A 12,715-nucleotide genomic window follows, 5' to 3' on the forward strand; every position below is an offset into this window, starting at 1 on the left:
AGCACAAAATATCTATTTGCACTCACAGTAAATCATTATATGATATGAAGATGTATGCTTTTCATTATTTTTTCTCTGAATTTCACATAACATTTAGGAAGGTGTGTTTGAAAGAAAACATTAAGATGAATCCAAACCTGCAATATTCCCAGAGAACTGTGCTGCCATTTTTAAGATAAAATAACTCACTAATTATTCAACATTTCCAAGTTGCAAGTCTTGTTCGTTCTTTCTTTGATCCCACTTGCTTTCTTCCACTGCACTTTGGTTCATTTGTTTCCACCCAGCAGAAATTCTATTTAAAGAGCAGATTTAAATCAGCATGAGATAAGCAATACATTTTCAGTGGAGGTGGTACGGTACAGTCCCAGGTAGCGAAATTATTTCATTCTTAATGACGAGAAGAGAGCAGAACACTTGGCTCTTCCCCTTAGAAAACAGGCTCTTTGGCATTATAATTTGATTGAATTGCCACTTCACAGTGGGATGGTGCATCACGGTAACACTGGCTGTGAGCCTGAAGAAAGTTGCCAACAAAAGTCTTAATGAGTATGTAGTTATTCCGGAAAAAAAGTCTCCTGTCAGCAGAGCTTATTTGACTCTTGAACTGATTTGAGCTGTGCCAAGAAAAGCACTCTTGCTCAGGTGCAGAGACACTGCCAGTATTGCTGAAACAAAAAAACTTCTTTTGGTGTAGGCAGAGCTGTAGCATATGTATGCTATTACAAAAGCGTGATCCCCTCCTGTGCTGACCTGGCCACAGCCTGACTCTGAGATCCTCACTTGGTTTGATCAGTCTGGTTTTGCATTAAGAAATGGTTCCATTTCTTCAGAAGACTTCAGAAGAACCTACCAGTCATGTACTATCCAGGCTGCTTGGATGGGTCCTCCAACCTTCAGCACACATGTGCAAGAGTGCTGCTCATTTCAGTCCACAGAGGTGGCCCAGCTGCTCACTGGAGGTGATATCTCCAACCTAGGAAGGCCAAAACTGCAGGTTCACTGCACATACAGACCATATGCTAGGCCTGGATTGTGACCCCCACGCAGTTCCTGGAGCTCCAAGCACCATCTAAATAATGAACTTTCGGGAGGGCAGTGAAGGAGGTGCAAAGGAGAGTCTGGATGCAGATTTGGGCATCAGATTTTCTTGTTTCTATTTCTCCACAGAACTTAAAGGATGAGCTTGAATTGAATGGAAATCCCTTTTCCTCCAAACTTGGAAACATTCTGCAGGATCTCAGATTTTCCAAACTTCCAGCTTGCAAGAAACAAAGAAAGTACTTTTCACAAAATGATGCCACATTTTAACAAGCCAAGTAGTAAATAAACAAATTTCAAGCACAAGGAGATTTGCTGTAGAGTTAGTAATGAGTTTCTGGGTTCAAACAAGGTATCTTTTTTTTTAAATGTACTTTATTAGTAATGAACTATTGCTCAAATATAACTTTTGACTGAAGGATTTATTTCAAACAAGAGGACAGTATCATGGGGCTGGTGAAAGCATTTGAAAGTGCTAAGTATACAAATCAGAAAGGAAAATATTTAATTTTCATGAAGGCATGATGACAAAAAGAAGATTCTGGAGATGTTTCCAGTTGCTGCTTGGAAACTTGGCTTCTTGGCCAACGGAGTCATTCCTAAAGTTTTTACTTATCTCATACAAAACTTTTCTTGGCCTTCTGTAAGCCAACTACTTGTTGGCAGAAACAGACCCATTCTTCTCAAGGATAAAAGTCCTGATGTGTAAGCTTCAGTCTTAAAAATTTGCAAATGATTTTCAACATCTCAAGGACTAGGAGGAAACATGAGTCTGTTTCCAGCTCTGGAAACCTGGTTAATTCCACATCAGGATTTGGGGTGTCACTTTCTTTCCTCTTTAAACGGGAATGGGAAATGTGTTTTAGAGGTAAAGTTGCAGTCATTATACAAGAGGTAAATGTGGATGGTATTTTAAATTATCAGTGGAGGAACAGGACAAATTCATTTCACTATAGTGCTAAAAGATTCTTAGCTTCAAACATTGGCTCAAACTTCTGTTTTTTTGTTTGTTTGTTTGGTTGGTTGGTTGGTTTTGTTTTCTTTCCTACATGTCCCAGATTAGGAAAAACTGGCCAAAAAAAAAAGTATTAAGAAATAAGCATTTTAAATTTAATTAAACAAACTTGCTGGGGGGAATGGGAATAAATGATGAGTTTTAGATGAAAATGCCATTCTGTTGTGAAGATTCCGATGTGAAGGCGACATGGTTTTTCTGCTGGAATAACTTTCTCTACATCTCAGAAAAACATCTGTAGTAATAAAAATATAAAAGAGCTCTTGAAAACAAAAAATTACAAAAAGATCAGACAAGAAGAAACAAATTGTCTTGGTAGAGAAACGGAATCTAATTTAGTACATCAAGAGGCAATAAGAGAATACTTGAAGAGTTCCTGCAATACCAGCAATAGTAACATATAACATGTTATTCATACAAGGGAACATACAGTCTGATGATGTTATTGAGTCATAGAGGGAATATCAGGAATATTGAATAATGAGTTATTAGGTGCTAAATATCCATGCATGTTAATTACAGCCAACACTCCAAGTCTATACATTTGCATATTTGCGTGCCCAGCCACTGGGACAAATATGCATGTGCTTTTCTCAGAGCAGCATGGGTTTGAACAGCCCCGCACGGGACTGGGGCTTCTTTGTACTTCACCCCATAAGCTCACAGGAAGACATGGTCTTTGTCCCGAAGCATTTTAATGTCTATGGAGAAACAATGGCATGAAACAAAAGGAGGGAAGCAGAGAGGCAAAGGGACAATGAGGTCTCGTAATTACGTGAGTCAACCCCATGTACAATCATCTGAAAGTCTCCTCAGCTAAATAGCATTGCTGTCCTGGGATGTGTCCGGGCAGCTGGTGCTTTTGCACAGCTTTGATGGTCTGTCTATTCAGTTTTATTGTTCTGATGTGGAGGATGTTGTTTGCGTTTGTAGGAGAAGGAGGCCTGGTTTGGAGGAGGGAAGCAGGACTTCCAGGTTTCCATGCCACTGCAATGGGTTTAGGAAATAAAATAAACCTAGGACACACAGTGTTTTTCACATCAGGTTTGAGGAATGCAGCAGGAACTCATACTGTTTCTATTATCTGTCCTTCTAGATTTTTCTACCTCTATAGTCTCAGTGGGCTCAGAGATGTGACTGGACAGGTGCTGTGCAGAAGATCCCCCTGCAATTTAATTTACGTTCCTTGGGAAATCAGTAAAATATAATTGCAGCTGAGAGTCAGCAAAACCAGTGTATGCCCTCTGTCTTACATAGGAACATTTTTTGTATGAAGAAATACTGTTCTCAAAATACGTGCAAATAAAAAAATGTCACATGAATCCTCCAGAGGAAACAGTTGGTAGAAGCATCTATCTAGCCAGCACTAGGGGAAATGTTCATGACTGTTGTGCAAACTTGTTGAGCCACTGTGAATCAGCCATTAGCCATGTCATTAGAGTTTCTTCTTTACAACACTCTAAGATATAGAGAAAGTGCACACTGTTCCCTTAAGTTTCCCTGTATAAAACCATATTGACCAGAAGTCAGATGAACACATATCCTTCTTATTAAAGTACTAGAAGTTTAAATGTTCTGCAATCACTCTGTCAAAAAGGATAATCCAATATGAAAGTCACCTGCAATAACTGGCTGGGGCTCTTGCTCTGACGAAGAGCACCTGACAAGGCATGGATGAGACATCTGGCCTCTCATTTCTCAATTTGCCATCTGTAGCCTGAAGTGTCTTTCTTTCTGAGAGAGCAACAATGAGGAACACACTAACTGCAGTAAGATGCTCATGGAGTGGTAAAACATCATAGTGTGGTGAAAGATTTTCATTATGAATAGAGCTGTTGTTTTCAGACAATAAATGTTCATGTCTGGTTAGCGCAACCTCATCTGCTCTTCTACACAAATTGCTTCTGTGCAATTTGGAGCACAAGAACTACAGGTAGCTCATTTGCTATTTCTCTGTATGCTTGCGCTGCCAGCTGAACTCTAAATGCTTCTGTCTCCTTCCTTATTAAGGAAGCTATTTATAGCCCCTTTGGCTGCATTCCACTTGAAGGTCAGATTGTTTACATAGAATGAGGATATACTGTGTTTTTCTAAATAGAGAGCACATTTTTTGATTCATTAAAAAAAAAATATTTTCCCTGCACAACATAATGGACAGAGTACTTCCCACTCCTAACTGCAAATCCAGGGAGTCCCAGAGAATAACTAGTATAGTAGGGATATTCAACTGCATGCAGGAAAATAAAGAACATCTAAGCAATAGGCAAAAGAAAATACAGGTAAATGCAAGTAATGGGCATTTATCTCAATTGAGTGTTTATCTCTGTCTTATGGTTGCATTTCTTCCAGCAATGACTAACAGCATACGAAGTCCAGCACAATTTCATCTTCCTCAGGCAGTACCACTGCTCCCATTATTTGTTTTTTGGGAATTTTACTATTTGTTTTGTTGGAAACAAGGTGCAGTCAAAAAATTTGGAGACCTGCAAGCTCAAATGAAAAAGGAAAACAATACATGCTATATGAGGTCAAATTATGTGGATATACTGTTTATTATATCTATTATATTTCTTCCACCAAATTCCCCATGTAGTATAAAAGTACTTCATGTTCTAGTGGAACAAAAGTGTTCCTGTATATGATAGCATATGGTTTTCTCCTTTCTCTGTTGTTTTTCAGTTCTTCAGCATTTCCTCACATTAATGTATCAAAACATTACAAAGATTAGAGCTATTCTCTCCACCTCAGCATTTAAAAACGTAGATAAAGTAAATGAGACATTTTATCACTTTGATATTACAGCAGTTTGCAAGAAAGAAACACTTGGAATGGACAGAAACTCTCACAAGTTCAACCATCATATCTATCAGCCTAGAAAGCTATTTTTGACACACCAATATGATATACCAGGAAAAAAGTTTCCCGAGAATGCATTTTTATCCAGAATACAGAAGAGGCCAATGTCTGGCCATTGAGCTGTTTATAGGCTCAGTTCTTCGTGGATAGTTGGGGTTACTACTTCTCCCTTCCCATTAATTCCAGCCACTGCCACACCACTTTGCACTTGGCTGCATTTTGCCCCTGAGCTGCTGCCATTTAACAACTTTATAGCCTGGTCCTTTATTTTTGTTGATGAGACTACTGCGAAGTTAAGAATCTAAGGAAAAGGAGGTTTAAAATGAAGTGACTGATAACCACCAACCACTTTGCAGAAGCATCCATGAGGAGATTCATTTGAGGCTCTGCACAGAAAAAAATAGCAAGGGGAAGAGTAAGGGTTGCAGCCCCTACAGTTGAGTTTGCTAACATGTTGTGGACAGCTGGGAGGCTTATGGGACCCACGTCAAAGAATGAACACAGTGGGGCCAGAGGCTGAGACTGGATGGTGCTTCATTCCCAAAACACTCGTTTCAAATAGAGGAGAATTGAGGGCTTCACAGAAGCCCTCCTCTCTTGGACTAAAATGTGTGAGAAACTGCAGACAAGCCACCTGTTCATAAAGTGAGAAGATTGGGGTCTGCCGAACCTCTTCCCTCACAGCCAAGTCTTTTTGGGTTATTCTACAGCACAGCCCAAGCTTCTCTGCTGCCTGCACTGGTGAGCATGGATGGTCCCGTATTGTCTTGGTTATGGTCAACTTGCATGTGGATAAATGTAGCTGATCCATCATCTAATGCCACCAAAGATAATGCTGTAGTAACATCAGTGAGGCTTTGACCTGGCTGCTGGAAAGAACTTCTATCTCCTGAAGAGGTTCTGGGAAGAAGACTGCCAGTTCGGGTGGATGCTGGGGAGCTAGAAGTCATTATGAAGAGATTATTGGGATAGAAGGATTTTCATCCTGATCTAATATGTTCATTTTCACTCCTAAATTATGTTGTTCCCTAAAATGAGCAGCAGCACTGAAAGATAGTTTCATCTTAGATAATGTCAGAGCTGAGACTAGTAAGCATGCACTTCCTACTTCATGTCATCAGATTTCTGGTGTCCCAGTATTTGCCCTTATGAGTTGGACACTTAGTGTGTGCTTACTATGGCAGTAAGTAAAAGCTTTTAAAATGGTGAAAAGGAAGATTTGTGTCACTTTCACTGTTCATCCCTTACTCTGGTATTATAACTACTGTTGGCTAGCATCAACATCAAGCTTTCAGTTTCTCTTGGGAACCCAAGTCCCAGAAATAATTATACCATTTTCAAAATCTTCTAAGATTTTTTAATGACACTTTTGGACTGTACAAGTGGCTAGCGGCTTCTGAACTGCTGGATGCATGCTGAGAAGCCTAACCCTGCAATTAAACTAATTGGAAAACAAAGTATCCACCTCAACATCTCAGTCCCTTTCTAGACATCAGTTTTCTACATGGATAGGTCCTATCCTGCTAGCAAATACCCAGTAATGTGAGATTTGTGGTGTAGTTTAAGGGGCAATAGCATCTCCTGTTCTAAAAAAAGTTGTATGTTATAGATTCATAGAATCATAGAAACATGACCTTATGGGGACAGGCTGAGATACCTGGGCTCAGAAGAGAGGGCTCCAAGGAGACCTTATAGCAGCCTTCCAGTATCTGAAGGGGGGTCCACAGGAAAACTGGGGAAGGACTTTTTATATGGGCAGGTAGTGACAGGATGAGGGGAAATTGCTCTAAATTGGAAATGTGTATATTTAGACTAGATATTAGGAAGAAATCCTTTACCATGAGGGTGGTGAGACACTGGAACAGGTTGCTCAGCGAAGCTGTGGATGTCTCCTCCTTGGAGGCATTCAAGGCCAGGCTGGATGGGGCTTAGAGCAGCCTGGTCTAGAGGGAGGTGTCCCTGCTTATAGGGATAAACATGAGTCATGTAGAATCATAGAATGATTTAAGTTGAAAGGGACATTAAAGTTCACCCAGTCCCAAACAGGCTGCCCCATCCAATCTGGCCTTGAGAACCTCTAGGGACGGAACATCCACAGCTTCCCTGGACAGCTTGTACCAGTGCTTCACAGCCCTCTGAGTGAAAAATTTCTTCCTAATATCTTACCTAAATTTCCTCTTCTCTAGTTTAAAGCCTTTCCTCTTGGTCCTCTCCTTATTAGAACATGTAAAAGAAAAAAAAGTTGATCTCCCTCCTGCTTGTAAACTCCCTTGAAGTACTAGAAGACCACAATGAGGTCTCCCTTTCTTAAACATGGGAGAGATGTTTCCCTTTCTCCAGTCGCCAGGCTTTTGCCTGACAGACACAACTTTTCAGATGAGTATAAGATTGTGAATAACTCAACATATAAATAAGAATAGGACAAGAAGCTTCTTTATAGTGCACTGTTTTAAAACCGGAGTCCATTTTTATTCCTTTCTTTATTAGGGAACTGTGGTGTTGGTGTTATTTCTCAAGTGAAAGGAGGACCAGTACAACCAAGGAGTAGGCTTACATTCTCTTTGTTTGCTGCTATTTTCTTATGCTTACAAAGACTTATAATGTTCAAAGCTGAAAGGTAGCAATGTAAATTTCCTAAATGCCTTCAGAAAACCAAGAACTCAACCACTGCTATTAGAAACGTGAGTTCCTGAAACTGGACAGCACTGCTTGGGCTTCCTTTGAAAAAAAAAGAAGAAAAAAAAAAAGGCCAAATGCCTGAAGTATGTAAGAAGGAACCTGTACAGGAGTTAAAGGGAAGCTGCATAGGAAGCAAAGCAGAGCCCAAAATAAAAAGCGGGAATAGAAAACTAAAAATAACAAACAGGAAAGTGTGACACAGCTGCAAGGGCTCTTGTCCATTCTCCCTCAGCATTGTACCTTTTTTTCAGGAACATACTAATATTGTGTTTGGATTTCAATAGCATTCCAATCTATTATTTGTTCTTCAAAAATAGATGTTTCTCTTGTGAGGAGGAAAGATTTTTTCAAATAATGTTCATATGATTTCAGTTGTCCTAATTTATCAAATAATACTTTTGTGACCCGGTGCTTGCAGAGAGCGGGAGGACTGTGCAAATTACTTTGATTCAAGAAAAACTCAACTCAACCTCCTTAGGACAGTGAAGGCCATACAGTACATAATTAACTGTTGCTCTTATTTTCAGTTGAGTATTTATGTGATGGTTTTAAAAGTAAGAAAGGATCCAGCACACAAGTGGGAGTTGCGGCCGCTCTGGGAGGAGATCAGGGAGGATCAGGAGCACAGTGTACTAAGGAAATCTCTGTCTTATTCCTCATCCAAACACAGGTTTGTTTGTTTACACAGAGCATCTTGCCTGCCTCACAAGTGCACAAAGAGCACAAAGTACTTAAGAGAGAGGGAGCAATGTTTCAGCTTTCAAAGTTTTTGCTTTGTTAATGTTTATGTAATTGTTATGCTCGTTCATTCTGCAAAAATTAAACCATGCATCTACATTTTGCATCATCACTGGCTGCCCAGAACACAGATACAAAAATGACTCTGTTTGAATGGTGTTAGTGCCTATTCTGGGAGAGCAAGAAAGACAGAACATGCCATTTTGTCAGCCTAAGTGTAGCCCGGGACAGTCACAAACCCCAAAGGAAACCACACTAGACCTGCCCAAAGGGGATCATGATGCCTGTCAAGTTATCAGTTCCAACTTGTAAAATTCCTATTTTCAATAGACACAACAAAAACAGGAAATATTTATCAACTCTGCAGGTGTCAGGAAATACCTTCAAACCACTGCTGTGGCTCGACAGTCCAGTTAAATATCAAGCTTATACAAAGATGACAATAAATATATCTTCATTTAAAACATATACTTCAGTGTGTTTGCTCTAATACATGCATCTCAGCAGATCACAGAGGCAAATTTGTACTGTTAATTACACCCTGGTGATTAGACAGTGATATGTGTCACAACACTTATGTGAATATATTTGTACAAGGAAACAACAGGAAAGTACATTGAGGATGTTTTGTGCAGTTGAAACTGATACAACTGCTTGTCATTAAAAGTTAGTCTACACTGGGAATATATTTTTTTATTATTTGAATGGTGGATGGAATATATCTGAATATATCTGAGTCTTTTATATTCCTCTGTTCATTTCAAATGTCATACTAAAGCATATGATGATATATTGCTTGTACTGTTATGGTGTCTGCAACATCCTATAATGTAATATGATAGAAACTATTACACTGTGCTGCAATGTAGTCCTTATCACTGGATCTGCACATCAAATATAAAGTAAGACGTACCGCGTATGTTTCCAGTTTATTTACTCTTTGATAGTTGGGAAAATATGTTGGGAAAATATGTTGGGAAAATTACTTGAAGTGAGACCTATTTTCCAAACATACTCTTACTGGAAATAATATAAGGCCCCACTAAAACCGAATCTATAATCTATGTGACCCAACAACACTGTTTGATTATCCATCTTATGTATTTTACCCCACGAGAGAAGAACATCTATATCTAAATTCAGGTTTATGATGGAAGGAAAGGTCATCTGAAAAAGAATGAAACAAGCAGGTAAAGAAAAGTAAAGAAGTCTATGAAATTCCACACCTGCAAAGGGAAGAGACCTAGAGTGTGCAGTGTGAAGCAAGAGCAGATGTGAGAGGAGAAGTTAGAAAATAGAGAGGAAGGTTAAGAGCCTTTGTTCCCTTAATAACCCTTTCATCATTTGCATTATTTCCTTTACCAGTGTAATCCCATTGCTACTAGTAGCAATAGAAAGAAGTTTGAAAAGATGATGATTTCTTCCATCATAATTTCATGTTGGAACCTACTCTGTGTGGAGCAATCTACCCCCAGGGTAGCTGAGGAAATGCAAAAGCATTTTGTAAATTGGATGGAAAACAGAAGAAAGCATACAAAAACAGTTTGCATATATCCCACTCCTTCTCCATTCATCTTTTATTTGCCATATATGAATCCACAGGCTATAACCATTTGGCAAATCAAATTCCTTCCTGGCCATTGAGAGGTTCCCAAACATGTTCTGTTCTGTGCTTAGGGGTAAGCCAGCGAGGGACTTCCCCTGGCAGGCAACCTGGGCCCAGCCACCTGGTTGTGAAGGTGAGATGGTGGGAAGGCAAAGACACAAGCCACCTGGGCACTCTGGAAACAGGCCATTCCCTTAGCTCTCGGCTTCTGCAAAGAAAAGTCCCTAGCAAATTCACCAAGTAGATGCAGACATTGTGAAATCATTTGGGAAGAAAACTGCCTAGTCTGCATGCCTAGGGGCTGTGCAATCACCAGCAGTACTGTCGTTAATGGATAAACACAACAGTGATGCTTTCAGACGTTTTTTATTGAACAATAGTAACACATACTTTTAAAAATCAACCAGCTTATTAGATTTACATTCAAGAACATCATTTATGACACTTGTAAAACAACAATAACGTATGCAAATATTTACTATATTCTTTAAATAATGCAATTCAGTCTGCTGAAAGAGCGTGGATTGGATTTTGCTCTCACTGAAAGTGTCAGAAGATTGCTTTTGATATCAATAGATGAGTATCAATATGTTTTCCTCTAAATATCCCAAGATAGGATTTGTCCCTCTTAGTCCTAGACATTCATTACGGGTTAAAATGTGGTTTCTGCTAGTTTGAGATTTATGCTTTCTGGATTATCATGGACCCATGCTGCCATATTGATGTTTGAAGTCCATAGCAGACATTGTCCTTTTGCTCTGACACGGTGTGACTCAGTGTTTCCCTCTCAGGTAAGCAACCTGATTTCACTGAAGCTGGCTTTGGATCAAGGTCTGGACTTCTTAAAGGCTACAGAGTTTCTTCTGATTGTAGTTACAAGGTAAATTTTCAGATCCTGCAAAAAACCTTGGCAGTGGTACTCTGTGCTCCTTATTTTACTGAAGTCACTGTCAAAGCTCACATTGCTTTCAAAGCGAATATGCAATTCAATTCAAAGTACATTTCCAATGAGAGTTTTCTGTCTTATGAGGCAGTTCTGAACTTATGCAACACAGGTTCGTTCTGTTACGCTACATTCACTTCCTTTATCTGAAGATCCAGTCATTTCCAAACATACCAGAAAACCGATCTCTTTGTGGCGTTTTGTGTTACAAATATAATCCAGTTTGGATTGAATGATGGATGCTACCAGTTCCCAAAACATTCTGAAGTATATAAATTATACAGGCTAAAATAGGGATGCTTGCTCATGCACATAAGAAATGAAGGGTTTGACACCAAAGCATCACAGAATCCCAGAATGGCTGAGGGTGTAAGGGACCTCTGGAGGTCACCTGGACCAACCCCTGCTCCAGTAGGGTCACCTGGAACTCTGTGTGCTGTGACTGTCCTGTCACTTAACTGAGAGTCTGAGTTTTCCATTCATTTGATTAGATGAATTCCAGTAGAGTTACAGCTGAGCAACAGCCCATGATGAGGATGGAGAGGATGAAGGTCCATTTGCTGGCCTCTCACCCAATAAATGGAGGCATTGCTCTAACAGCACCGAAGCAGCTGCTTTATAGAAGCATACCCATTTAAATAATGCCAAGCAACTTCTTTCTTTTCTGATCCTTCTCTATATATCAGTATAATTTACTGAGTGTGCTTTTCTGAATTTAATTTCAGAAGTCCTCCTTAATATGGGATATGCCTGCAGTATTTCAGCTAAGTTCTTCAATATAAATTCAAATGTGTTTTCTCCCTGAAGAAAGATGTATTTACCTTCAAGCAATTGTCACCAAACTTCCAAAGAGCAGAAAATGACCAGTGACTAACACTGGTTTATTTAATTCACACCACTGAGCTCCTATGTTGTTGCTACTAGTTGGTGTGACTCAGGGGTATCACTTTCTATCCTGGGATTTGTTGACATCCCTTTTTATTGCCTTGGCTCCATACCCATGGTTTCATTCACCCAAACTGTCAAGAGAATTCAGTGAGAGCTTTCCTGGACTGAGGCTGCAAAAATGGGCTTATGATATTATTTAAATGAATTGTGCTCTTTTTTCAATATTACTATACATTCAGAGATCCCCAATGTTTCTTTCTTCAAATACTTATCAAAACAAATATCAAAAATCATATACACTGTACAGTCTATTTTTAAGTAAACATTTTTCTCATGACAAACAGAATCACAATTGGCCTGTGGAGGTTACATTTTCATATGCTATAGATTTACTTCCTTCTTAAAGTGTGTTGTTGCATCTTCAATAATCTGTGAGAAATGCGTTCTTTTGAAAGTCTTATTAGCACAAGTAACTATCAGCGAGGATTTAGCCACTTCATCACCGGGGTGTGAATTGCTTTCTCCTTAATAAATTCCTCTTTTACAGAATTGCCATCCCCAGATGCCATGTCGTTATCTGAAAACATAATAATAAAGTAGATTTCATGGGAATGAGATGATTAGAATAATTTCCTACAGCAACGTCTCTGGTTTTAGGAACATTTCAGAAAAGTCTCAGCTGACAATAGTTTTTGCAGGAATTCACCTGAATGCCGCCAGTTATCTGGTTGCAGAATTTCTGCCAAATTGTGGAATAAGACAGATGCATCTCCTAATAGTCTAAGCAAAAAGCAGGTGATATGAGTTTGGTTTTCAGTTCTCACTGTAATGCTCACAAATGACATGGAACCAGCCGCATATCCTCAAAGGGCTGAAGCTGCAGCTATGCTCAGGCAGAGGCCAGCTGGCATGCAACAGCCCAATGCATGCCATAAGGCTCTCTTACAGA

General features: G+C 39.4%; 1 protein-coding gene across 1 annotated transcript in view; it reads right to left on the reverse strand.

Moving 5' to 3' along the window:
* Positions 1-10,285: 10,285 nt before the first annotated feature.
* Positions 10,286-12,715, reverse strand: part of ESM1 (endothelial cell specific molecule 1) — an 8,752-nt gene continuing 6,322 nt past the window's right edge. The window contains exon 3 of the mRNA XM_010725411.3: positions 10,286-12,343. Within this exon, the coding sequence (XP_010723713.1) occupies positions 12,243-12,343 (101 nt within the window). The 3' untranslated portion in view covers positions 10,286-12,242. The remainder of the gene's footprint in view (positions 12,344-12,715) is intronic.

The sequence above is a fragment of the Meleagris gallopavo genome, chromosome Z, assembly GCF_000146605.3.
Source record: "Meleagris gallopavo isolate NT-WF06-2002-E0010 breed Aviagen turkey brand Nicholas breeding stock chromosome Z, Turkey_5.1, whole genome shotgun sequence".
NCBI lineage: Eukaryota > Metazoa > Chordata > Aves > Galliformes > Phasianidae > Meleagris > Meleagris gallopavo.